At 37.2% G+C, this 26,885-nt stretch overlaps 1 protein-coding gene across 2 annotated transcripts in view; it reads left to right on the forward strand.

The window, feature by feature from the left end:
- The window catches only part of OPHN1 (oligophrenin 1), a 315,778-nt gene that overhangs the window by 168,762 nt on the left and 120,131 nt on the right, over positions 1-26,885 (forward strand). For both annotated transcript variants that reach the window (XM_045538904.1, XM_045538903.1), the window contains exons 7-15: positions 1,502-1,612; positions 4,369-4,473; positions 5,416-5,545; positions 8,031-8,131; positions 12,556-12,647; positions 16,533-16,611; positions 19,254-19,287; positions 19,792-19,854; positions 20,765-20,839. In XM_045538904.1, coding sequence (XP_045394860.1) covers positions 1,502-1,612; positions 4,369-4,473; positions 5,416-5,545; positions 8,031-8,131; positions 12,556-12,647; positions 16,533-16,611; positions 19,254-19,287; positions 19,792-19,854; positions 20,765-20,839 — 790 coding nt within the window. The remainder of the gene's footprint in view (positions 1-1,501; positions 1,613-4,368; positions 4,474-5,415; positions 5,546-8,030; positions 8,132-12,555; positions 12,648-16,532; positions 16,612-19,253; positions 19,288-19,791; positions 19,855-20,764; positions 20,840-26,885) is intronic.

Genomic DNA, 26,885 nt, shown 5'->3' on the forward strand with positions numbered 1-26,885 from the left:
TAACTTTTAATATTTCTTGCAAGAGAAGTCTACTGGTATCAAATTCCTTCAATTTTTTTGTTAGAGAAAGTATTTATTTTTCCATTCCTTTGCAATGATAATTTCAAAGTATACAGAATTCTAAGTTTTTTTTTAACACATAAATATTTTACTCCACTCTCTTCTTTTTGCATGGTTATTTAAGAGAAGTCTGATATAATTCTTAACCTTGTTTTTTTTTTTTAATCTAGGTTCTTCTATAATTTTGTCTAGTCCTTGGTTTTCTGCACTTTCAGTATAACTACATGGAGATTTTTTTGATATCTATCTTGATTCATGTTCCTTGAGCTTTCTGGATCTGTGGTTTGGTATCTATCTTTTATTTTGGAAAATTCTCAGACATTATTACTTTAAATATGTCTTTCATTTATTTCTATTTTTCTTTTCTTTCTAATATTCCAAGTATGCATCATGTTAACACGTTTTGTAATTCTCCAACAGTTCCTGGATGTTCTGCTCCTTGTTTTTCATTCCTCTTTCTATTTGCATTTCAGTTTTCAAGGTTTTTGTTGACATATCTTCAAACTCACTAACTCCTCAACCATGTCCAATCTACTGGTGAGCCCAGTAAGGGTATTCTTCAATTTGGCTATGCTGTTTTTTATTTTTAGCATTTTTTTTTAGATACTTTATTTGAGTTTTCATCTGTTTCCTAATATTATACATATGTTCTTACATGTTCTCTTTTTTTATTAGAGCCTTTTGAAATTTACAGTCTTATAATTCCACAATCTTTGGCTTATGTAAATTCTTGTGAAAATGGTTTTTGTGCTTCTTTCTTCTTTCTTTTCAGAGTGATTTTTGCCTTTCAGTATGCCTTGTACTTTCTTGTTGAAAGCCAGAGATGATGTTTGGGTAAAAGGAACTGAGCTAAATAAATATGTCTTTAATGTGAGGTTTTGTGTTTGTATGGCTAAGAGCTTGGCTGTGCTCAGTTTACTGTTACTGTTGTAGTCAGAGGCTACAATTTTTTTATTGTATCTTTGTTTTTTTCATCACATTTCCTTCTTCTTACTTAAATAAGTTCTGATACTTATATTTCTTTCAGTTGTAATTTCACCAGTGCTAGCCATAGTATCTCACTCTGTTCCTGGGCTTCTGCTCTGGTAAGGTCTGGTTCTCTGTACTTACCTCTTTAGTTAGGTTTCAAAGCAGCAATTTCTCCTCTGTCTTGAATTCTTGGTTGGATCTAAGAAGAGGTGTTGATTTCCCATTGGTTCATCTTTTTTCTGGTTGTCAGGATGGATCTAGTGTGATGACTTCTAAGCTTATTTTATGTTGAACCAAAACTGGAATCCACTTTTTGTCTCTTGGCTTCATGTTCTCTATCTGTAAAATAAAGGGTAACATCACCCATTGATGGATAATTGTCCCTCTAATGCTAGCATTCTGTTGAGTCCATAAGCCCTGACATTATGAATGACTATGCCAATTTGTGACATTTATTGCCCTTCCTCTTTAGGCAGACCTTCAGGTGGACAAGGAGAGGCACAATTTCTTCGAGTCTTCCCTTGATTATGTTTATCAAATCCAGGAAGTTCAGGAGTCCAAGAAGTTCAATATTGTCGAACCTGTAAGTTGTCTCTATTGGTGAATGTTGTAAGAATATTTACCAAATATTTGGTAAATGTGTGAAAATTTGGTCATAAAATTTGTTTCTCAGAGAATGTGAAGAATAGTCAGTGTTTAATATTGAATGTCAAGAATTTAGTCACGGTGACTTATGTATTTTTTGCTTTCTCACTAATATTCCTTCTCTCTCTCTCCCTCCTCCTCTCTTTGTCTATGACTATTTTCTTTCTTCCTCTTTTCTTCTCTCTCTCCTTCCCTCCCTCAGTTTCTCTGCCACTCTTCCTATTACCTTCTTTCCCTCTCTGCCTTCCTCTCATGCTTTCAGAATTCTTCTGAAAGTATCTCTTATATACCAGGTACTGTGCTAGGAGCTCATATCCCTTACACTCAATGACTTCCCATTCTATTATTTTTACTTCTATTTTGTGTACTTTTTTCTACTTCAGTCTCCTTAATTTATTATATTTGGTGATGTGCTTTGATTTCATAAATATGTTGAATTTTAATAACGTTCTTTTTTATTATAAAAATAATACACTCATTGCAAAAAAGTTAGAAAAAACTCATAGGAAAAACAAAACAAAAACAAGAAATCCTTTAATCCACAGACAATCACTGTTAATATTATGTCACTTTCCCTTTCAAATTCACTCTGTATCTATCATCTGTCTTTATCTATATGTGCATGTGTATTCGTACGTGTGGGTGTGTGTACACATGTGCACATTTATATATAATATGAGCATGTATATCTGTGTACATGTGTATCTGTCCTTTCATTTGTATATATCTGTGTATGTATATGTGCAAACAAGTGTTTATTGTGAACAAGAAAGACTCAGTTTTTCTTTTTATGAAGACTATAGTCATGGGTTAGAGCGAAAGAAGGATTCACATAATTAAAATAATCGAAAGTTGTGATAAGGGCTATAAAGGAAACCAAGAAGGGCAGAAATGGGCATCTAATTTAGATAGTGTTTAAGGAGGACCTCTGAAAGTACCATTTAATATGAGGTCTATAGGAAGAGAAGTTGCAGCCATTGGAATAGTGGGGACATAACATACCAGGCACACAGAAACACATGTACATAGCCCTTAAGAGAGAATGGTGTGCCCAGGGAATTAAAATTTTAGTATATTTAGATATTGGTAATAGAAAAGGACATTGACAGGAGATAATGTCTGATAGGAAGGCTATAGGAAATATAGGCATGGTAAAGGGTTAGGGTTTTAGTCGAAGTACAGTGGAAAACTAGTGTATGGTTTTAAACAGGATATGATGTGGGCTGATTTTGCTGTATGGAGAATGGCTTGGAAGGAGCCAAGAGTGGAAGGGAGGAAACCAGTTAGGAGGCTAGTGCAGTGTCTAGGCAAGAGGAGATGCTGGCTTAGGTTCAGATGGTAGTAGTGGGAATAGTGAAGCATACTTGTATTAGGCATATATTTCAGAGGCAAAGCTAATAGATTGGAGTATGTCATGAATGAAGGAGAAATTGGGGATGAATCGTTAGTTTCTGGCTTGAATGACTGAGTGGGTGGTGATTGAGAAGCTGTGGTGAGAGAAAGGAAGTATTGCGTGTATGAGGATATCACACACATCTGTACACACATCTGTATCATGCATGTGCATGCCTGTATAATATAGTTTTTATATATTTATGTGTATATACACATATAGTATATATATGTGTATATACATAGATATAGTGTCTTGTGTGTGTGTGCGCCTTTTCATATGTGGTTACCTATTTGCTTTCTAAAGAGAGCAAGTTTTACTGCTACCTATTACACTTAGCCAGTATTGAACATTATTTAAAAAATATTTATAATTTGAGACTGAAAATCATATTTTCTCTTTCTTTATATGTACTTGATTTCTTATGGGGTTGAATATTTTAAAGGTTTGAGAAATTATTGATCATTTGTATGTCTTCTTCTACAACTCCATCAAACTTTTTCTCATCTGAATGCTGGGTCAGAGTGTTTTGACCTATTAGCATTATGACAGTCTTCCTTAAGGTAAAGAATCTTACTTTATTCATTGGTCTATTTACTTATTCAGTCATTCATCATATATTTATTTTTTTATTTTTATTTTTTTTCTTCTTTCAGCATATTGTGGGGGGTATAAAAGTTTAGGTTATGTATATTGCCCTTGCTCCCCCCACCCCCCAAGTCAGAGCTTCAAACGTGTCCATCCCCTAGACAGTGCTCATCGCACTCATTATGTATGTCTACACCCATCCCCTCCTCCCCCACATCTGCCCGACACCCGATCAATATTATTCCTAAATATGCTCTTAGGTGATGATCAGTGAAACCAATTTGATGGTGAGTACATGTGGTGCTTATTTTTCCATTCTTGGGGTACTTCACTTAGTAGAATGGGTTCCAACTCTTTCCAGGAACATACAAGAGGGGCTATCCTGAGAATGTATATAGAAAAGACACAGTCTATTCCCACACTTTGCAAATGATGACTGACTTTGTGCACTATCTGAAGAAGTTCTGGATGAACAAATTTGTTTATTCATAAACAAATACAATAAATAGTTCTTATGTTCTGAAAATCACTGCAGGATAAATGCTTAACCTAATATCAAAAATGGGTATGTGTAGAGGTGTTTGTGTTTGCATTGCTATATTTAACACTGTAATGGGTAAACTCTGTGGAGTTTCTTTTCTGAGTTCATGGTTGTTTTATTTGGTTAATTAGAATGTGCTGGTGATAATGTTATTTTCACATGTTCTCCATAGGTCTTGGCCTTTCTTCATAGCCTCTTCATTTCTAATAGCTTGACTGTGGAGCTCACACAGGATTTTCTTCCATACAAACAGCAGCTCCAGCTCAGTTTGCAGAATGTGAGTTTATATGTGGGTGGTTTTCACATGTCTATTTATTCCAATTGAATTTCAGCCCCCATCACCTTACCTTGTAATTCTAGGTTATTGCATTCTGTCTAATTTGTCAGGATATATTGGTGTGGAGCACAAATATTTTAGTGTACTGGATTGTTCTTCTATTTTCATATCTTCCCTGTTTTTGTCACTGACTCCTATTCATACCCACCTTTCCACCCACCTATACCTCCATATATCCTATATTTAATAAACGTTTCTAATTTTTTCTATCTCTCCCAGATCAGAACCCAGTGATAGGCTTCTTTAAGTACAGGTCTCAAGCTATTAATACTTCCCTGGTCAAGATACTCTCACTGTAGGTTTTTATTACCATAAATGCCCATTTTACCCTTTCCCTCTTTTCTTACTCCTTATTACATGAATTAAATACATTATCTGTAAGGGTTTTTTCTACCTTTTTTCTCATGCTGGTTTTTATAGATGGCCATAGGCACAGCCTTCCTATTCTTGTCATGTATATTCTTATACTCATTCAGTTGTTTAAGCCACATTTTACAAATGTTTATGGGTACCATGAATATTTACTCTGTGTCAGGCGTTGTAAAAGGCACTGGACATAGCATCATGATACATGTGAGTTTTTATTTCATAAAGGAGCATACTGTTTCCATATTTAATCAACCTTATATGAATCCTATTAGAAAAAAAAATCTCCCAGTTGTGGTTTTATAAGTATATTGCATAGTTATATATGTTTCTCTTCCATTCTTTAGGTAGTATTAATCTGTTCATAATTGTTTTCTAGTCATTATGCCATTCAATATTTATTTTTTGCCATGTTGTTGTACATGCTGAAAGTAGAGAACTCTGTCCTGAGTCTCTGACCAATAATACTCATGATGATGGGTGATGATTATGATTTTGATGATGGTCTTTTGACAGACAAGGAATCATTTCTCCAGTACCCGGGAAGAGATGGAAGAACTTAAGAAAAGGATGAAAGAAGCTCCCCAGACATGCAAACTTCCAGGACAGCCCACCATTGAAGGCTATCTCTATACACAAGAAAAATGTGTGTATGGGGACTGGGTGGTATCCACTGGGTTTCAGTAGGCTGGCACTTACTGTCACTTGAACTCTCTGAACTCTGGGCACCCGTATTGTTAATAGACATCTAATAGTGACAACTTCTTGGAGCACAGGCTGGAAATAGTGAATAGAAAGAGGAAGGAGAAATTGAGGGAAACTTAAGGATTTGTCTTACAAAGACTCTGGGGTGATTCAACCTGGGGTTATTTCTTTGAGATTAAAAATGGGGATTGTTAATTGTTTGATCTTTCTCATGATTTCTTTACTGAGGCAAAAAGAGAGGTACAGAAAAGGATGTAGAAAAATATTAATACTATGTGCCAGGCATGGTGCTAAGTCCTTTAAAAACACTGTCTCATTTTATCTGTGAAACCACCTATCTTAAACTTACGTCTCCTAGAGTTCATCATTTGAAATTCACCTAGTGAACTAGTGATAGGCCTAACATTAAAGCCAGGTCTGTGAGATGGCAAAACTCATGCTCCCACCACTACACCCTATACCATCCACTGATTTAGGATCACGTGGTTGTTCTTAAAGCACTTAATGACTATGTTGATTTCAGTCACCAGGACAGTATTTGTTGTTTATTACTAAACAAAGAAAATGAGTTAACTCATTGAGTCACTGAATGTTGCAGATAATTCAACCTTTCCTACCTCTAGATTAACATTATGCAAACCTGTATGTTCTGTTTGATTTCCTTTTGAACTATGACGCTATGCTCCCAAATCCTGAGATTTTAGTCCCTGCCCAGGGTTATTCTATCTGGGGAGTCAGTAGAAGACACACAGCCATATGTTACCAGTGGCAAAAATCACTGCAATTTACAAAGAATGGCATTTCAGCAGTGAAATTATCATGCTTATCCCCCCTTCGGCCAATTAAGTTTTGATTGTTTTCATAGAAGCATTCTCCCATTTATCCTTTTCAACTCTGCAACTGTGTATTGCAGAGATTCTCAATCTCTTTGCTATTGACATTTTTACTTGGATAATTCTTTGTTTTGTGGTGTGATCATGTGCATTATAGTGTGTTTAATCAGCATCCCTGATCTTTCTTCACTTTACTCTAATAGCATTCCCCAGGTGTGACAACCTACAATGTCTCCAGGCATTGGCAATGTCCCCTGGAAGGTAAAATTACCCCTAGTTGAGAACTTCTGCTAATGCTAAGGGATACTTCTGTGGCTGAGTTTTCTAATTTTACAAACAATATAAAATTGCTATTCATTTGAATGTATGTTTAATGAGCATTGTTTCAGCCAGATATCATGCAATTAATTTAGGAAACAGAAAAGAAAAAGTCAATCAACCATGATTTTTGTCCTTGAAGTTTACAGTATGATGTCGAGATAGACAAGTATATCAATACTTGTAATGAAAGGTGTTGAGCCCTTTATTTGGCCATCTATCTAAGGGCTTCACTGAGGAAGTGATGATTCAACTAGAACTTGAATGATGAGTGAGAGTTTCACAGGCAAAGAAAAGGGGGAATAGAATTCCAGGCATATACCACTGCATGTGTAAAACACACAGGTGTGGGAGGACGTAGATTATTTGTAGGGTCCTGATTTGCCAAGAACAGTTTTGATTTACAGCTGTTTTCCTGGTATAATTATTAATAATACTGCTCCATTCACTCTTAAATAAGTCTTGGATTTGGAATATAAATTATATGGCTGCCTGTTTATGTAGGAACTGAAAGTAATTCATTGAGATGGGAACATAGAAGTGAGGGTTCCAAAAGACAAAGCTGGAAAGGTAAGTTTTGATCAAATTATCAGGGGATTGTAGGCAGGCTAAGAATTTTAGAGATGTTTGGAAAGCCATGGGTGGTTTAAAATAGGGGTAATGACATTAATAGCCATGTATTTAAATTATATTCCTCTAGCAAAAGGGTGGAGTATGGACTAGAATGTTTTTGTCAGAGATGAGGAAACTAGAGAGAAGGCCACTAAAATAGATAATTGAAGAAATAGTGAAGTTTTATTCTATTTGAAATAATCTCATCACACTGAAAAAATAAGACGGCAATAGGGTCCTTAACTTTCAGTGCTAAAAGGGATGGAGAGGAAGAGGCAGCTAAAGGAGAGACATGTAGAATCATTTAGGAAACGAAAGGGTCAGAATCCAGTGACCAATCAAATGAGACAAGTTATAGTGACGTAGGAACAGGTGACAGAAGTCTCCAGTTTCTGAGATATATGGTGGTACTTTTCGTCAGCAACATGGCAGGGAGAATAGGTTTGGAGAGAGCCAGGAAGAGATGTGGAAAGCAGTTTGTGAAGGTTAGAATCTTCTTATGTGCAGGTGACTGTGTAAGGCTGAACCTAATGGTAAAAGCAAGGCTGGGTCGGGAGTTTGAATGTGAGCAGCAAACCGTAAACAGCTTCTATCTTACGGGTTGACTGACAATACAGCTAAAACATTTATGTTCTGTCAGGTCACTTTTGCCTGTCTTTGTAGGGGCTTTGGGCATATCCTGGGTGAAATATTATTGCCAGTATGAGAAAGAGACCAAAACACTTACCATGACGCCTATGGAGCAGAAACCAGGTGCTAAGCAGGTCAGTTGTTGTTTTTGCCCCATTTTTGGAGTCATATCTGTTACTTAATCTCAGCAAAGAATATATGCAGATTTATTATCTAATAAACAAGTCCATCACTGTCATGTGAAGCCATGACTTGATATGTTGTCTTTGGTGTATGTTTGCATTTGGACAGATATCATTCTATTGCGTGAACAATCTCTACGTTCATTATGTCAGGCCTTCTGATGGTGCCTATAGTCTTGCAGACCATTTATCATTACAAAGGCCTGTCACATTGTACAAAGAAAATATGCAAAAAAGCGGATTCTTTGTTTTTAACACATTAACTGCCATGTGAGTTGTATTTAACTCACGTTAGTTTTGAGCCCGGGGCCTCATGAAGCATATGTAACTCGTGTCTCTTCACCTTGGGAGCCACAAGAGTTATTTTTCAAGTTGCATATAACTCTCACAGGGAAAACAATAAAAAAATAACAAGTTTTTCATTATATTAGAAAGGATTGTTTTGTTTTCAAAGTTTTTATTCTATTTTTGTAATAAAACACTGTGGCCCCAAGGAAACAATTTTTTTTTTTTCTGGTGTGGCAATCAATGTGTTAATTAATGAAGGCACTCCTATAGGATTCTTTTAAGTAGCAAATTTTTGAAATATGAATCAATTTCCAAAATTCCTTTTGTAAAAAAAGGAGTACATTTGTTTCCTACAGTTCTACATAATACTCAGATATCTTTAAGCAGTTAATTTCTCCTCTTCTGCCCTCTAAACCTTTACCCTCTCTGTAAAATGACAACATAAGTTTAACACACAGAGATGACAGTTTACTCACCTGGAAGAACTCGATCTTTTATACACAAATACATACAAAGGTTTTTTAAAATGAAAGCTGATCGTCAGAGATACTGTTTACATTCTAAAAGTAGTTCGATGTGTTTTTCTCCCCTTTAACTGGCTCTCAGACAGGATCTTACTGCATGATTTCTAAGCATTGCTACTCTTTACAAATTGTTTGTTGGAAGCACTTTAAGGTCTATTTGTTAGCATTAAATGTAGTACATGAAGACCTAATTTAGGTAGGCAGGAATTTGGAGAAAACTTGTGCCAATTTCTCTCCATTGCTGTTGCTTTCCATGGAAGATGTTTTGTGTGGCTCGTTCATATGAAATTAGAGGTGACTGAGATTTTTGTTGTAGGCTGTTAAGAACTGCCCCTGCTTTTTTTTCTTTAACCACAAGATCTGCCTTGAATGTGATGGGATAATGGGATGGAATTCTCGAGAAATGTATCGGATGGAGTTTCCAGAATCCTCATCTATGCTTTTGTCATGGGCCAATTGTTCATTCCTATAATAGTTTACCAATTGCCAAAACAACTTTCAATGTGATTCCAATAAATTGATCTTGTGCTGCAGCATAGAATTTGTTCCATGTTAGTTATATCTGACTGGCCTGCACTCTCTTCATTTTATTTTTCTACACACATTACTTTCTACATCCTGGACATGAAAGACAGTAATAATATTTAGGCATTTTCTGTCCTGCTCAGAGATGCTTCTTGCAAAACCCAAGGCAAAGTCAGCAGATACCACTTTCATATCCTCCTAGATGAGAGTAAGCCCTCCTTTTTGTTTTTCTTTCCCTCTTCTGTTTTCATTCAGTGGCTGCTTGCAAAACTGTTGTCAGCCTGAGCAGTTTTTATGTAAGATTTCTTATGGAATGGAAAGAGGAACTTGGTTCCCTATTTAAAAGGCAGAGGAAGGTGGAGTGAGTTACTTGAATTTCCCCAAATTGGAGTTGGAAATGATTTCTTCCTGTCAGGTCTCTGACTCAGTTCCTGGTACTAGTTTGTATTTTACAGAATGGCTATTATTTAAAAGATAAAAAACAACAGATATCAGTGAGGATGGTGAGCAAAGGATACTCTTATACACTATTGGTGGGAGTATAAATTAGTACAACCTCTATGGAAAAACAGTATGGAGGTTTCTCAAAGAACTAAAAGTAGAACTATCCCGCTACTGGGTATCTACGCACAGGAAAAGCAATTATTGTATTAAAAAGATACCCACACTTGTATGTTTATCGCAGCACAATTCACAATAGCCAAGATATGGAGTCAACCTCAGTGTCCATAAGTGGATGATTGGATAAAGAAAAATGGTATTATATACACAATGGAATACTATTAAGTCATAAAAGAGAATGAATCATGTGTTTTGTTACAACATGGATGAAACTGGAGGTTATTAAGTGAAACAAGTTAATTGGAGAAAGACATATAGCACATGTTCTCACTTATAAGGAGCCAAATAAGGTATACACATGGATGTAGATTATGGAGTGATAGAGAATACAGACTTGGAAGAGTACAGGAGTGGGAGGGTAGGTAGATGATGAGAAATTACTTAAGGGGCACAATGTAGGTTATGGAGGTGATAGATACACCAAAAGCCCTGACTTCACCAATTTGAATCTATGCATGTAACAAAATTAAACTTCTTCCCTATAAATTTTTATAAAAACATTTTTTAAAAGCAAAAAATAAATGAAAACAAAAATTTATAAATAATACAAATAAATAATAAATTAATAAAAACAGCACCATTAAAACCACTATTTCTTTTACATGTGCTATATGCCAGGCACTGAGCTAGACCATTCCATCATGTTCATGTTCCTCATTTACTCTCCCAGCAGCTATGTGAAATAATTGTCATGAGTCCAATTAGCAGATGTTGGAATTGGCCCTCTTTCTGACTGTGGCATTTTCTAGCGTTCTCCAGTAGTTCATCTTGTCTACTCTAATCTGTGATGTCCTATGAGTTTACTGATCACCTTCCCAAACAGTATTTTATTACATCCTTATCTCTTCTCTGCTAGGAAGTTATGGTCAGAAAAAAGACTGCTGTATTTTGAGTCTCAAAAACTGTGTTTAAATCTTAACTCTGTGGTCTGTTAGCTTTTTGACTTTGAGTAAATTACTTAATGTTGCTTGGTCTTAGTTTCCTCATCAGAAAAATGGAAAGGATGATCATTTAGTTCATAAAGTAAACACTATTTGCTATGTGCTATAGATATAAAGATGAATAAGAGACTGTCCATATCCTTCAGGGATTCTCAGTCATTTGGGGAAATCAGACAGAAAAAGAGGAAATTTTTATATAATGTGCAAAACACATAGTGACCAATGTATGTGGTTGGGGAAGGATTGAGGAGGAAATGAAAGCTGAACTCCAGTTTATATAACAAGAGTTTAGACAGGCAAAGAATATAGAAAAAGTCATTTTTGGTGGCGGGAATAATATATGTAAAGTCATACGGTCATTAAATAGCATTATTTCTTGGTGAAATAAGAGTACTTTTGCACTGAAGGGGTATTAAACAGGTGGGGAGTGGCTGGAGATGGGGCTGGAGTGGTGAGCAAGGCCTAGGCTCCTGAGCTATGGTGCCTCCTAAGCTGAGGGAGCTGAGGGGAGAGTATGTGACTGTGTTTACCACTCTCGAAAGACTAACATGTGGCATCTTAAGTAACTAAGGCATACTGAAGGATTGATTTAGGGCTGAGTTTTTATATTGGAGAAGCAACAAAAGGATTGGGCTGCAAGGGGTTGAGTGTGCTGGTGAAACGAAGTATTGGGCAATTAGCCATATGAGCCAGTTCGGATGGCATAGTGCCTAGGCACAGACCTGGCACTTGGCACTGTTTCTGAATTTGAGATAGTAGAATGTGTAGTGTTATACCATTTTAATAGGTTGTGAAGTGCCCAGGGTCCTACAACTAGGAACTGGCATAACTGAGACAAGACCTCTGGTCTTAAGCTTCCTAGTTACTGTTATTTCCATTATACCTACTTGGTAAACATTTTACCTCTGAGTTTCACTTCCCTTTAAGGGTTGTTATGAAGAAACTTGGTTTAAAACTACCTAACATAATTTGTGGAAGGATAAATAAGGTTGCTTAGTAGGATAAATAAATATTACTTCTCTTACCTTTACCACATTATCTCTGTTGAGATAATAGAGAAAAACCAAACAATATGGGGCTGTGGAATTTTAGTTTATGGGCATAGCGAGTTTCAATAGCCTTAAGTGCCCACAAGTGTAAGGTGGGCCACTCTATCCCGCACATATGAAATATCAAATGCCATCTTGACTAATACACAGATTTGCTTATTTATCCTATTATTGGACTACCTTTCAAGTAATTCCTTTTGTGATTCTTATCATCCTCAACTATTGATTCTTGGAGCAGAGAGAAACCATCTGTCCTTTTGCTGCAAGTACCATTTGGAGGGGCAAGGTTCTCACTGAGTCTACACATTGCTCCTGCTGCCTTAATAGATGCCTTCCAAGTAACACTGAGGGCACTGTACGATGAAGAATAATATTTTATGCGTTTTTTTTTTTTTCCTGATTGCCTGGTAATCCTTGTTTCAAATCAGGGGCCCTTGGATTTAACCCTGAAATACTGTGTGAGAAGGAAGACGGAGTCTATCGACAAGAGGTTCTGTTTTGATATAGAAACTAATGAAAGGTAAGTTGTGCTGGTTTGCATTGGCAGTGTACCCATGTGACAGATGCTGAGCCTGGGTTGGTCTTGTATTTTCCTTTATCATTCCTGGCTGATAAAAACGGTTGATAAAAAAGTCTATTCAAGACATACTTTTCTCAGCTCTTCTGGCTCCCCTTCACAGCGATCCCTGTTAGACCAGGCCCAGAGCTGGCGTTCTCTATGCAAGCTTTGGTCAGGTTTGTCTCTCTTGTTCTGGGAGGTCTCTCCTAAAATTTAATTTGACATCAGATATGCAAAAGGCCAACATTTGCTGATGCTGCCAAAGGGACAAGATAATAAAGATCGTTCTTTTTAAAATCTTCTAATGTAACATAAAAGAACAAATGAATTGGCACACATTTTTATGGGAAGGAAGATTGGGCAGAGGCTGTTTTTTTTCCCCTACTTGGTGCAAAATGCATGCAGACTTTCCCTACTTTGCAGATATTTATTTGAACTACAAATAGTGTGATTATCAACTTTTAGATCTTAGATGTATGGCTTGCAAGTTTTGGACTTGGTTGCATTTGTTTCTCCCCAGTTCCTTCAGAGTACAATTTAACCTTTAAATTTTAAATTTAAAAATTTAAAATGATGTATATAATTAATCAATATTGCCAGTCACCATGAGACTGTCCGTCATTTTCCTGACAGCCTCAGGGCCAGTGGGAGGGGAATATTACCACTGGCTGTGATTTCCCTTTCATGCAGATAATATCCCCAACTCAAAGGAGTTGCAGATGGTTTGGCCTTGATGTTAGGGGTTTGGACCCATTTATCTTTATTTTTTTGGTACCTTTTACTGTACATGGCTCATGGTAGGTACTAAATTTGAGTTTTATTTTTAAATGTATTTTTTTCTTACCATGGAATGCTGAGGAATTCTGAGACTAGAACCCAGGATTTAAAACATTTTGACATATGTTGTGCCCTTTAAAAAACATTCCCTCATTTAATCTACCCCCCATTTTCCAGATGTGGAGCCTGAGAGCCAAGTACATTTAACTGATTTGCTCAAACAAAATCACATAGTCTGTGTTGAGGCTGAGCTCAGATCCTGGGGTTTAGGTCTCCAGAATTCATACTCTTGTTCGTTTTGTTCCATTGTCTATCATAAGCAAAATAAACATGGTGTGAAATAGAGCATTGAGTATAATAACGAACATGTGCTTATGACCCTTTCTACATGTGGAGCTTTCTGAGGGACGTGACATCTGCTTTCCTGGCCAGGAAGTCTCATGTAAGAAACAGAGTCCCAGTTGGCATAAAACACCTGTGCTCATGTTCCCTGGATCACAGAGGAAAGGGCTCTTTGAATCTCTTTTTCTACTTCAGGAAGAGAGGATAACATTATTAAAATTTAGGTTCTTACAAGTCTTTGAAACCACAGGCTCAGCACATCAGAGCCTGAAGGGTCTTAATAATAATATTAATAATAGTAATAATAATAATAATAATCACAAGTGCTGACATTTGCCAAATACTGCCTGCATGTCAGGCACTGTTCTCGGCCCTGTAAGTGTATAAGTTCTTTTAGTCCTCACTGCAGTCATGTAAAAGGGGCTGTTATTATCCCCATTTTACAAATGAAGACAGGGAGGCAGAGAAAATTTTAAGCAAGCAATTTAGGCTAAACACATTATAAATTGTAGAGCCAGTTTCTAAATCCAAGCATTCTCATCTTTAAGGCAACACTCTACTGCCCTCTACTGCTGATATGCTATACACATGCGTTTTTGGTCCATGGTTTTTTGTTCCAGTTGGATCTCATGGAGGGCAATGGATTTGTCTCAGGTCATAAAGATAATTAGTGGAGAAGCCTGGACTAGAAGTTAGTACTTTTTCCACTTTTTCATCCTGTTCTTAGCTATTTTCTTCTTTGATTTGACTTTCTGTAGTAACTAAGGATCTCCAAATCCTTCCTGAATAGTCATTTACTTATTCTTTTAGCCTCTCTGTAAGGTCAAGAGAGCACATACCAGGTTTTCTATTTTCCTGATAGTAAAGCTGAGTTCCAGAAGATGTTTAATAGCATATGTGGTGTTCAGTGTTTGCTTTTTTGTCTGTTGTACATGTGTTTGCTCTCTTTACTTCTGGCTTAAGCATTCAGCTGGGTAGCTGTCTTGACAAAGATTCCTAGACTTTCTAGCCCCATGAGATATATCTAAAAGGATGGGTGTGTGTTAAAGAAGGGTAAACTTCATAGAATCCAGTGCCTAGTGCCATGTCCTGGTGGTCAGTGGAGTATGGCTCAAAGATCATTTTGTGGGGTTTCTGTCTAAGGGGTATTTTTATGAAATAAGAGATAGGAGGACAAGTAGAAAAGGACCCCCATGATATCAGTTCTGGAAAAGAACTTTCAGCTTTTGTGCTCCAATACCCTTACAGATAAAGAAACTGAGGTACAGAGAGGTTCAGTGACTTATCTGGGATTCTGTGACGTCTCTTGTCATTGCTATTATCTTTGTATGACTCTGGGACAGATTTCATCTAATCACAGAAGCAATAAGAGGAACAAGGTTTTCCTAATGGCACAGCCAGCCAGAGAATGCATGTAGAGTCTATGCTTACAATAGTTTGGTTAATCTTAAATTTCCAGTTTAGTTGTAAAGGGCTATAAATACCATAAAGAGTATATCAACTTGGGTATCTCTGGGTATACAGGTAGTGTCTTAGTTCATTTGTGCATCTATAACAAAATACCTGAGATTGGGTATTATATAAATAATCGAAATTTATTTCTCAGTGTTCTGGAAGCTGGAAGTCTAAGATGAAGGCACTGGCAGGTTCAGTGTGTGGTGAGGGCCCAGTTTCGGCTTTGAAAATGGCACTTTGCTGCTTTTCCCCTGGGAAGATAAAACATCGTGTCCTTACCTGGTGGAAGGAATATAAGAGAACAGACCCACTCCATCAAGTCCTTTTAACAGGGGCCTAATCCCATCCATGAGGGCTTCACCCTTACACCTTTTACTACTATTACCGTGGCAATTAAGTTTCAACATAAAAATTTGGGTGATATTCAGACCATATCTGGTGTCCTTCAAATAAATAAAATAAAGTTGGGTTTGAAGCCATTTGCCATGTAAAAGAGGCCCTATAGTGTAGTGTTTAAAAATATGGCTGTTGGGTCAGACTTTGGATTTAAATGTTGTCTCTACCACTTTTTTACTCTGTGACCTTGAATGACCTCTCTGTGCTTCCCCTTTAGTGAATAGGGATGATTACCATAGTAACTGCTTCATAAACTTATTGTGTAGATTAATAGAGTTCACATTTGTAAAGTAGTTAGAACAGAATCTGGCACCTAATATGCATTTAATAAATATTAGTTGTTGTTATTAGTCATAGGATTGCTTATAAGCCAAAAGCCTCCTCCCTGTGGCTTAGCTAGTGTGAGTGTTGTTGAGTTCTTCCCAGCTGAAAATGCTTCTTGGACGTCTACATGGGAGAAGCGGTAAAGCCATTTTCCTGACAGATGAATGTGCCCAGGATGTACATGCTCACTCTTAGTGGCTGCCTTCCAAGAGAGGGAGGCAGGGAGAACCTCGATTTGGCTGAAACACAGTGGGGCCAATTTAGATGTGCATTGTGTGAGATGTCTTGACATTCACTTTCCCATTTCCTTGCCTGTCCCTGGCACTAGGCCACCAAGATAACCAAGATACCACTTCCCCCAGGGTTCCCAAAGTTATTCTTCTTTAAATTGCCCACATTATTCCAAGCAAAAAGAGATTTTGAGAAATAAGCATTCTGTAGGCCATTGACTGCTAAGTGGGATACCTCTCAGGGTAGAGAGGGACCCTGCATTGTAAGATTCCCTCCTGTTAGGTGAATTTTTTTGCTTTAAACTTGTCATTTTTTTCTCAGGCCCGGAACCATCACTCTGCAGGCCCTTTCAGAAGCTAATAGAAGACTATGGATGGAAGCCATGGATGGGAAGGAACCAGTAAGTTACCCAACCCTGGAGAAACCTTGCAGCATAGGCCAGTGTATGAGTGCTCTCTAGTGGCATCAGTGGGTATAAAACAATTGAATGGTAATAGAGTCTTTAGACTCAAATCTTTAGAGCTGGAAGGAATTGTTGCTTCCACATGTCTTTTTTTAACAAGCAAGGTACTTGAGTTTCAGAGAGATGATGGACTTGTCTAAGATCACCCTCAGATTAAGCATTAAAGCTGGGCTAAGAATGCAGGTCTCTCAGTTCCCTGCTGAGAAAAGTTAGACTATGTAGCTATTTCTAGAAGATCTTCTTTTTCTTCTATATTTTTATTTAAGACAGAGCCTTGCTCTGTCTCCCAGGCTAGAATGCTATGGTATCAGCCTAGCTCACAGCAACCTCAAACTCCTGGGCTCAAGTGATCCTGGTGCCTCAGCCTCCCAAGTAGCTGGAACTACAATCTCGGGCCATAGCACCCGGCTAATTTTTCTATTTTTAGTAGAGACAGGGGTCTCACTCTTTCTCAGGCTGGTCTCAAACTCCTGGCCTCAAGCTATCCTCCAGACTCTGCCTCACAGATTGCTAGGATAACAGGTGTGAGCTATCACACCCTGCCAGAAGATCTTCTTAAGAAACCAAATTAATCCCTTTTTTTGGGATTATAAAATTAATATGTGTTCATCTAGAAGGATAGAAAACAATTGCTGTGGTTTTGAATGAGCATTTTTTAAGCTTTTAATAATGATGATTTTTATGCCTCCCCATAAACCCCCAACTCAGCTCATTCTCTTTAAGAGTATAGCTGGTAGAGGAGATGGCATTGCCATCCTGTATCTCAAGATGTACGACTCCATTTCAAATGCTATTGTACAGTACGACAAGCAATCCTTTAAAAAAGTTAGTCATTATCAATAAGAGTCCACTATAGACAGTCAGAAATCTTTGGAAAACATTCTCTTCAGTATCTTCCTCATACATTTCTTAATGCCATGTGGAATAATATCAGCTTCCTGGTGTTGGAATTCCAAAAGCTTGGATTTACGTCCTGGTTCTGACATTAAATGTGACCATGAGCCAAGTCGTTTCACTTTTCTGAGACTCAATTTTCCTTTCTTCAGTAGAATGGCTTAGTGTTCTGTTCTACCTACCTTACAGGGTCACTTTGAGAAACCAGATGAAAGCCTTTCTGTTAACCATAATGTATTCTCTTAATTGTAGGTGCTCGTAACTGAGCTGAAGGATGGGTGCAAAACCACTAAGATTTAACAGTATTTGGATACATTCCTGTCACCTGTGAGTGATAAGACTGTATCCAACTGGCTATGAGGGATAATACATTCAAGGTTTTTCTTTCTGTATGTCCTCAGTATCCTGTAGACTGAAGAGGAGTAACCGGATCTCAGATTACATTTATAGTAACCTGGAACACAGCAGAAGTGTTGTTGTGAGGTCTGCCATCCAGAAAGTAGTCTAGGACCTTCTTTCCTCTGTCATTTCCCAGAAATCTGTTGCTTAACTCTTACATACCTGAGATGTTTCTCCAGGAGGATTTTAGGAGGCTCAGCTATGCATTTATCTGTTGATTCATTCTCCTGCGTTTGCTCCTGCTTTAGATTTTTAAAGATCAAAAGATGCAGATAGCTGTTTGTGGAGAAGGATGTTAGCACATGGGCCCACTGAATGTATATCTGCACCAACTTGATCGTGGCAGACTTCTCACAAATGTCTTGTTTATAAAAGTGGCAGCAAAGGCTGTCTAGCACAGAAATCTCTTTCACTAAAATATCCATGGGTATACAGACATATGCAGAATTTTTTTTTTTTTATGAAAAGGAGGCCCTGTTGAAACAGACTGTAACAGATGGCTCAAAGGGGGTTTAATTTCCTGCAGCCTTATGTTGCTCATGTCATTGCTACTTTACCAAACACCACAGTCCCCTAGTTCTACACACCATATGCATGCCTTTGCTTAATCTGTCAGAGAAGATCAGGCCTTGAAGAAACATCTAGTCCAATCCTGTTCACTTTACTGACAGAAATTTTGAAATCTAGAGAATAGAAAGGGTCTGTGTAATATTTTCTAATGTGGTCGAGGTGGCTCCAAGACTGGACTTCAAGATTAAAGAATCTCCCATCTGGTGTCTCACATCACTATCACAATGCATACTTCAAGACAACTAAGAGAAATCTTGGTAAAAAATACATGGATCTCTTTGAGATGGTCACTTGCCTTTCCACAGGAAACAGACATTAACTAGTTTTTACGGTGGGAGATTAGTGTTGGGAACATTTAAATGTTACCATTAATGCCCATTAGTCAGGTATCCATGAGAAAAACACTTCCTTTCTCTCATGTACTTTTTGTTCCATTATAAAAATTCTCCAAGCTTCACATAAGTGGGTGTCTACTATGGATTTGGTACAGCTTCAGTTACAGTGAACTGTGTGAAATCCAGGGAAATTTTTAGTAATTGTTTTACTAACAATTGGGCAAAGATGATTCTATTTAGCCTACTTTTCTTTTTTGTTAAAACCTCGGTGTATGTATTGATTTTTTATGGCCAATCTTTGTAAAGACATTTAATGTTATTTGCCCTGCTTACCTGTAGTGATTCACAATGGCCATGGCCCTTTCTGTTTCTCTTTTGTAGATCTACCACAGCCCTATAACAAAACAAGAAGAAAGTGAGTCATTCAAGTTTTTGGTCTACTACTGTTACCAGCTGCCAGCTGTCCTAATCATAGTAAATACTAGCAATAATGATATGTATTATTTATACAATTCTGTGTGCAGATGCCTCTCTGGGAAATGAAATTCAGCCCTATTTTTTAAAATGTGACTGTTAATGAAACTAAGGAAGGCTCTTCATCATAAGCTTTTGGTGGGGTAATATAGAGAGAAATATTATAATCTTGTTCTGGACATTTGATAGAAATCGTGTGCATTTCCAGGCTAACATTTCACATTTCATGTTGCTCCTGCATAAAGCGACAAAATGCAGGGAACTAAATAAAAGCATTTTGTGTTATGAGAGTTAAAACTAAAGGTGATTGGAGATGAGCAACTTTTGTTCTTTCAGTGTAGTCCCTTAGCTCTCTCACTAGAGTCCCTTACCATGATCATTACATGTTTGGTATATGACACTTGTTGCAGCAGGATCTAACTTTGTTTTTCTTTACTTGAAACAGTGGAGCTGAATGAAGTGGGGTTCAAGTTTGTTAGGAAGTGTATCAATATTATTGAGACCAAAGGTAAGATCTGAACCATAGCCATGGTATTGTTTGTAGCTGGTCACTCTGATTTTACACTAGGGCAATTATATTATCTATTGGTCAGGACCCATTTTAAAAATAAAGACTGTTTATAAATCTTGTACACTAGACACAATCCATAGGATTACAGCAAATTCCAAACCAGTGGTATCTAAGCATATTTGGTTAATTTATGGTTTCCTGCTTTTAACAAAAAAGAGCTACAAATTGTTTATCAAATATTCTGAAATAGTACCTGTCGCTCCTTAAGCAGTGTTATGATGGTACCATCCAAATAAAGAAAGGTTCAATTTCTGCCACAATACATATTGGTTTAAAAATTGACGGGAGGAAAGCTAAAGTCAGGCAAATGTGGAATCAGCATTCTTTCCCATTGACGATACTCCCTGGTTTCCCTCTGAGGATATTTACAATGTGGGCAAGTGTAGTATGAGCCAAGCTTCTTTTTTTTTGATGTGTTGCTTCAGTTTTTTCTCAGCCTTTTGCTTCACAACTGCCATATTCCAGCCCTCTCTTCCTTTATATGGCTGTTTGGGAGCAGCTTGAGGGTTGATATTTCCTGTCTTTTTAATTTCGCCCTAGCTCCTTTCTAAATGGCTGCACTATTGTCAGCCAATGGCTGCCACTCACCTAAGCATATGCTTCTGTTTACTGCAGAGTGTGTTTTTTTTCTGTTCAGGTTAATGAGATCTGAAAGGATGGCTTATTTGGAGAGATGCTTTAGGACTGTTACTCTATTAGAGGGGAGGGCTTGAGAACTTGAAGAGAGTAGGGAGAGATCCCTTCCCATGTGAATTGACTCTCGTGTACACATACCTAGTTTCTCTACCCTGGGGGTGATAAAAGTTCTAACTATATACACCGAACTGACTGGATTTTCTTTCCCTAGGGATCAAGACGGAGGGGTTGTACCGCACCGTGGGCAGTAATATTCAGGTTCAGAAGCTGCTGAATGCCTTTTTTGGTAACAATTTTACTGTCCTAATTCCTACGGAGAGTATTTCTCTGTGTTGGAAAGAAATGTGACTGGAAGAGAAAGGAGAAATTGCTAATGAAGTTTCAGAATAGTTTTAAAAAATATTTTCACATGTAAAACGTACACCAATTTGCCTTCCCTGGTTTAGAGAGAATCTTGCCTTGAATATATTTGGCTGTCATGTCTTCCTCACATCTCATTCACTCTACAGACACTTTGCAGTCCCATTTCTATCCCTCTCTCTTCACTAGAAAAGCCTGGCCAAACTCACCAGGTGTCTTCTTGTCAAATCCAGTGAACACTTTTCAGTGTCTGTCTTACTTGATCTCCTCCTCCTTTTTGAAACTTTCCCCTTGACTTTCATGACAACACTCTCGTGATTATTTTAACATCCTATACTATTCCTTTTCAATGGCTCTTTCTAGGTATTTTTCTTCCCATTTTTAAAATATTTTCTTTTCTCCCTTACTTCTTCCTCTACATGGTTTTCTGTTGATTGATTTTTATTGTGGTTATGATTCACATTTTCCTTTTTTTATATTTTGAGTAATCTTTATTGGTTATTCAACATTGTGACTTATTGAATGTCTTGATTTTGTTTAATTAAAGAGCTTTGAATTTTGCTTTGTCAGCACTTGTTTGTGGACCAGCTTGGTCTTTTTGAGGCTTCTTTTTAAGCTTTGTTAGGTCAAATATAAAGTATCCTTTACTCTGGCCAGTTTCGCTCTACTGTAAGGTCTGACTTGTTTTATCTCTGCATTCTTACTGATTGGAACACAAACATCTCCCAGCTCTGTGTGGGTTCTGGGGATTGTTCAGCTTAAAGTTCTCTGGTGTTCTGTTGCTCAGTCTGTGGAGATTCGTGCTGAGCTTATTACTCAGGCTTGGCTTAGTCTTCAGTTACTCAAGGGGGACCCATAAGTAGGTTTTTTGAGTTCTATTTCTACGTAGCTCCCTCTTCTCTGGTACTCTGCCCTGTAAATATTATATATCCCAGCCTCTCTGAACTTTGATCTTTGCCTCTTCAATTGAGGAAGACTTTGATGCTGAGCTTGAGTTCCCACTCCGTGTACCACCATTCAAAAAATCTGTACAGGTTCTCTCTACACATTAACAGATGTTGCACAGGTACCTATCTTTGATACGTCTAAAACTAAACTAATTTTATTCCTCTCCTGTTAAACCTGCTGCTCTTTCCTTGGTGAGTGGTGGTGAAGCATCTGGCAAGCTCAATTTTGATGTCACAGATGAAATTGAGTGTGGAAAGCTGCCATTTTGATAAAGCATATGTATTTTGGTCTTTTCTGTGATGCACTGCTCATTTCTGTAGAAGCTTTCAGGCCTGACAACCAAACCTACTTGGATTTGCAAATGCTGTAACACTCTGAAATAGATGGTGTTGTGTTATTGCATTATAGATTGCATCATTAGTATCTCAGTATCTGTTTTCACTGATCACTTTGCATTCTTTTGAAATTCAAGTTTCCTTATTTCTGACTAATTTGTAACCCATCCCATTAGATAAATGATAGTGTTACATATGTAAAACAACTGACAGCATGGCCCAAAATGTGTAGTCTCTGATAAATTGTTCTCAGATCAAATGCATAGAATTTGATTTTCAGTATCATTACATTCTTCTACCTATCTATAATAAGTTAAAAAATGGCTTGCCACAAATCCTATTGATTCTTTTGTGGGCTTCAACAAGACTGAAACGTTTCCCCCAAATTGCACGCAGCAGTGCAATTTTACTCATATCAAGGAAAGTGCACGGTTGGCAGACTTCATTTATTTAACACCATTCTGTAACTGTCTGCGCTCATAGTTATATCTGAAATATAGACTAGAAATTTTGGATATAAATATTTATATCCAAAAATGTATAATATATTAATATTTATACCCAATATTTATTTATGTAATATGTTCTCACAGCAGTAGGGGTTTGTCACCTTGGCTGCATGTGGACTCCCCATGATTTATCCAGGAGGAAGAACATTTATTCCCTTTTGCTTGTGTATTATCTTTTCTTCTTTTCTTTTATGTGTCATGCTCTGTGCCCGTTAAAAGGACACTTTCAGGTATTTTATTTAACTTAATCAACCTGCAGACTTCTTTCCCTATGACATTTCCTATAACATATAACTTCTATTGTTTACTAAAGAGTTTCCTTCTACCCTTACTTGAAAATTTGTGTTTCTGCAAATAAAATATAATAAACCACAAAGTCAAAGGAAACACATTCGCGATCAATAATTATTTTCAATTATTCTGTTGGTTGGTTTGTCACATTCCTTGCCTACCCTAGATTTTTGGGTGATACCCTATGTTAATAGATACTGTACATTTAAGGGGTAGAGTTTTCACTCATGCTAGACCCTTATTCACAGAAAACTAATGCGATCATCTTAGGGAAAGCTTGGTACCACATCTACAATTTGTTTCTCTGTCTTTTAGCAAACCATAGCTATCTTATTAATGAGACTGCCTACTATTGTCATTATATTCTTGATAATTATGTTGTGCTCCAGAGACTATTAGGTATTTCACAGTGGCTGGAACAGAGAGGTGAGATGGGACTTGGAGAGCAGTGAGACTGGAAGTATTGGCAGGGGCTGTTTAGGAAGGGGAGCCTGGCTGGAAACCATGCACAGAAAAGCATTGTGTCACAATCCCCTCACCATGCCAGAGTCCTACTGATCTAAACAGAAGAGGACTTACTACAGTGACTGAAGTAACATATCACTGCTAAGATGTTACTTATATTATTTTCATATTCTCTTTATGTGTTTAAATTTCTCATTTTACCATTATGGTATTATAATAAAATATATTTACTTTTCAGAAACCAAGAGAAATACTTAATAATGTCATATATAGACAGAAAATAGAGTAGGAATGTTATTAATAATATAGACATTTTTTCCATTTCTGTACTTGAAGAAATATTTTCAAATTATATGAACTTTTTGTTTGAAGGAGAAATATAGATTTTCCTAGCAAATATAAAACTGTATCATACTCCAGGAACTGTAGAACTTGAATTTTTATGTATTACTCTTCAAAGCAACTATATATGTTAATCTTTATGATACTCTAGTATATTGTGTATGTATGAATGTATATATACATACATTTCATAAGTAAATTTCATAGAGGTTCAATACACTAATTACAAGTATACTTCCTATTTGCAATACATTGATTATTTTGAGATCATGCTTGCTTTGAAACTAGTATTACTAGGGGTTGAAGTAATTTTTCAATAGATATTTAATGTTGCCCTTTCAAAATTATTTCTAATTTGCCTTCGATTTTTGAAACTGACTTCTATAACTTGTATAATTAAATTTTGTGATAGGAACATTTGTTCCTTTTCAATTGTTTTTGTAAACTCTGAATAACTATTACCAAATTCATCTTTAGTTCTATTCCAGTTGACATACTGACTGCCCTTTCCTGGCAGTCTTCTCAATATGTACAAGGTACCATAGGAATTTTTGTTTCAGAGGTATTTTAACTTACAAAAAATAAATTCAGTTGTTGACGTTTGAATCTGGCAACGTACTTGCTCCCTTCTGTAGGGTTTCAGATCTGGGGACACTCTGTCAGCGATATCATCATGAGTAAGGATCTAAGGAATTGTTTTTATTAGTTTCCTATTCGAGCTGTAACAAATTACCGCACACTTACTGGCTTAAAACAACACAAATTTGTTTTCTAACTGTTCTGGGGGGTCACAAGGCTGCTAAAATCAGTCTATGGAGCTAACTAACATCAAGGCGACAGCAGGGCTCCATTCCTTCAGGAGAGGAAAATCTGTTCCATTACCTTTTGCAGCTTCTGGAGGCTGCCCACTTTTCTTGGCTTATAGTCCTCTTTCAGAAATACCATGCCCTGTCCTTTTCATGCTGTTCTTTCTCTGCTCATCCTTATTCTGCTGCCTTCTCCCACTTGAGAGGACGCTTGTGATTACATTGAACCCACCCAGATAATCAGAATAATCTTCCCATCTCAAGGTCAGGTCATTAGCAACCTTAATTCCATCTACAACCTTAATACTCCTTTGCTACGTGACCTGAAATATTCATAGGTGCCAGGGATTAGGACGTGGACATCTTTGTAGAATCAGAAATCTGCCTGCTACATATACTATTCCATTCAGATTTTTAGGACCATCTCTGATGCTCATAAGTAGATCCTAGGTTATCTTTGGCTCTACCTTTTTGTCATTTATCCTTAGATCTTTTGGCACTGGATATCTTAATTATGTGTTGACTCACCTTTAGTTTGTCTTACATGGCTCACTGTTGTCATATTTTGAGTGATTTCCTCAAAAGGAGTAGAAGGAAGTTCCTTTTATTGACAGATGAAATTTTCTTTTTTACCATCTGTTAGAAACTGAATTTTTGATCCTCCCCAATTTAATGGATGGTATTAGGAGGTGGGGCTTTGGGGGATACAATTGATATTAGGTACGGTGTTAAGGGTAGAGCCTTCATGAATGGCATTCATGAATGCCCTTACAAGATGAGGGAATACAGCTAACTTCATCTTTTTTACACCATGTGAAGATACAAGTAGTTGTCAGTTCGCATCCTGGAATTGGGCTGTCAACAGAAGCTGATCATACTGGCACCCAGATTTTGGACTTTCAGGTTCTAGAACTGTGAGAAATAAATTTGTGTTGTTTATAAGCCACCCAGTCTATGGTAATTTGTTATAGTAGAATGAAGTGACTCTGACTGCATCCTCTCCAACTTGTCTTAGCTCCTTGGCAGCCCAGAGTGTCATTTACACTGTCTTTTGGAGAAACTGGTTTTCTACTCAATCTGTTAAGCCTATTCCCATACCATCTCTTAACAACTGCTAATCTTTTATTTTTAACTGTAATATTATAACAAATGTTGTAGCTAAATATCAGTTTCTTAGTAATCAGGTTATCTGCCTGAAATGGATTATGGACCTGGAGCAATCAGCATACTCTCTTGATTTCTGTTCGTAGTTCAAGGGTCCCCAGAATCCCCATTTTGAGCCACTTCAGCCACATGGACAATTCCTGAGCATCTCTTACGCCCTATAGCATTCATTCTTCCACCAAAATATTATTGAGTTCCACTTATATCAGATGGCAGAGATGTAACAGTAAGGAAGGCAGACAAAAATCCCTGGCCTTGTGGAACTTGGGGTCTAGCAGCAGCTATACTTTATGGATGCAGCAATACATTTTCTTCCTAGAAGAAACTCTGGAATAAATCCAGGTTCAGGATCCTGTTGGTCTCCGCTAGCAGCATCAGGACATAAAACTGTATAGGCAAGTGGAAAAGAGAAATCACAGTCTTCCCGTGGATAAAACAGCCTACTTTTGGAATCAAGATCTTTCATGGTACTAATATGAAGCATATAAGGACACTGTTAACTTTGGTATAATGTAAAAGTCTTCCTTTTCTTGATGTGTACTGTATACCTTATTTCCTCTGTTTGAAGTCTAATGTTTCTCATTTTCTTCTGAGTCCTACTGTTTATCTTCTGCCTTACATTATGATCCCCTTTCTTCTTTCCATAATTTGTCTTACCACTCTCTTCCTCTGATTTATTGATTCACACCATGTTCGTTGAATGCCTACTCTATGCCGGACATACAGTAAACTCTTCTTACCTGGTTAATATAATGTTGATCTTTCGTTCCACCCAATTCATCTTTCTGCCTCATTCCCTTTTAGAGGATGCTTTGGTCTCCATCTAGTGGAGAATCTGCCATCTCAGAAAAAGACAAAAATCATGCACAGTCTAAATTCAGGCTATTGCTTTGTCATTCCTCCATATTTGAATAACCTGTTAATTCCTATTCATCATAAATTTCTTCTGAAGGAGAAGAAAAATAATTTTTCCTCAATTCTCATAAGTTCTTACTTGGAACAGACCCCTTTATCAAAAGGTTTATAAGAGGAGAACAAACAGAAATTTATTAATATGTATATTTCATATATACATGGGATCCACGTAGGGAATGAGTAGTTCTCACAGAGGT

Source organism: Lemur catta, chromosome X (genome assembly GCF_020740605.2).
Source record: "Lemur catta isolate mLemCat1 chromosome X, mLemCat1.pri, whole genome shotgun sequence".
NCBI classification, from domain to species: Eukaryota; Metazoa; Chordata; class Mammalia; order Primates; family Lemuridae; genus Lemur; species Lemur catta.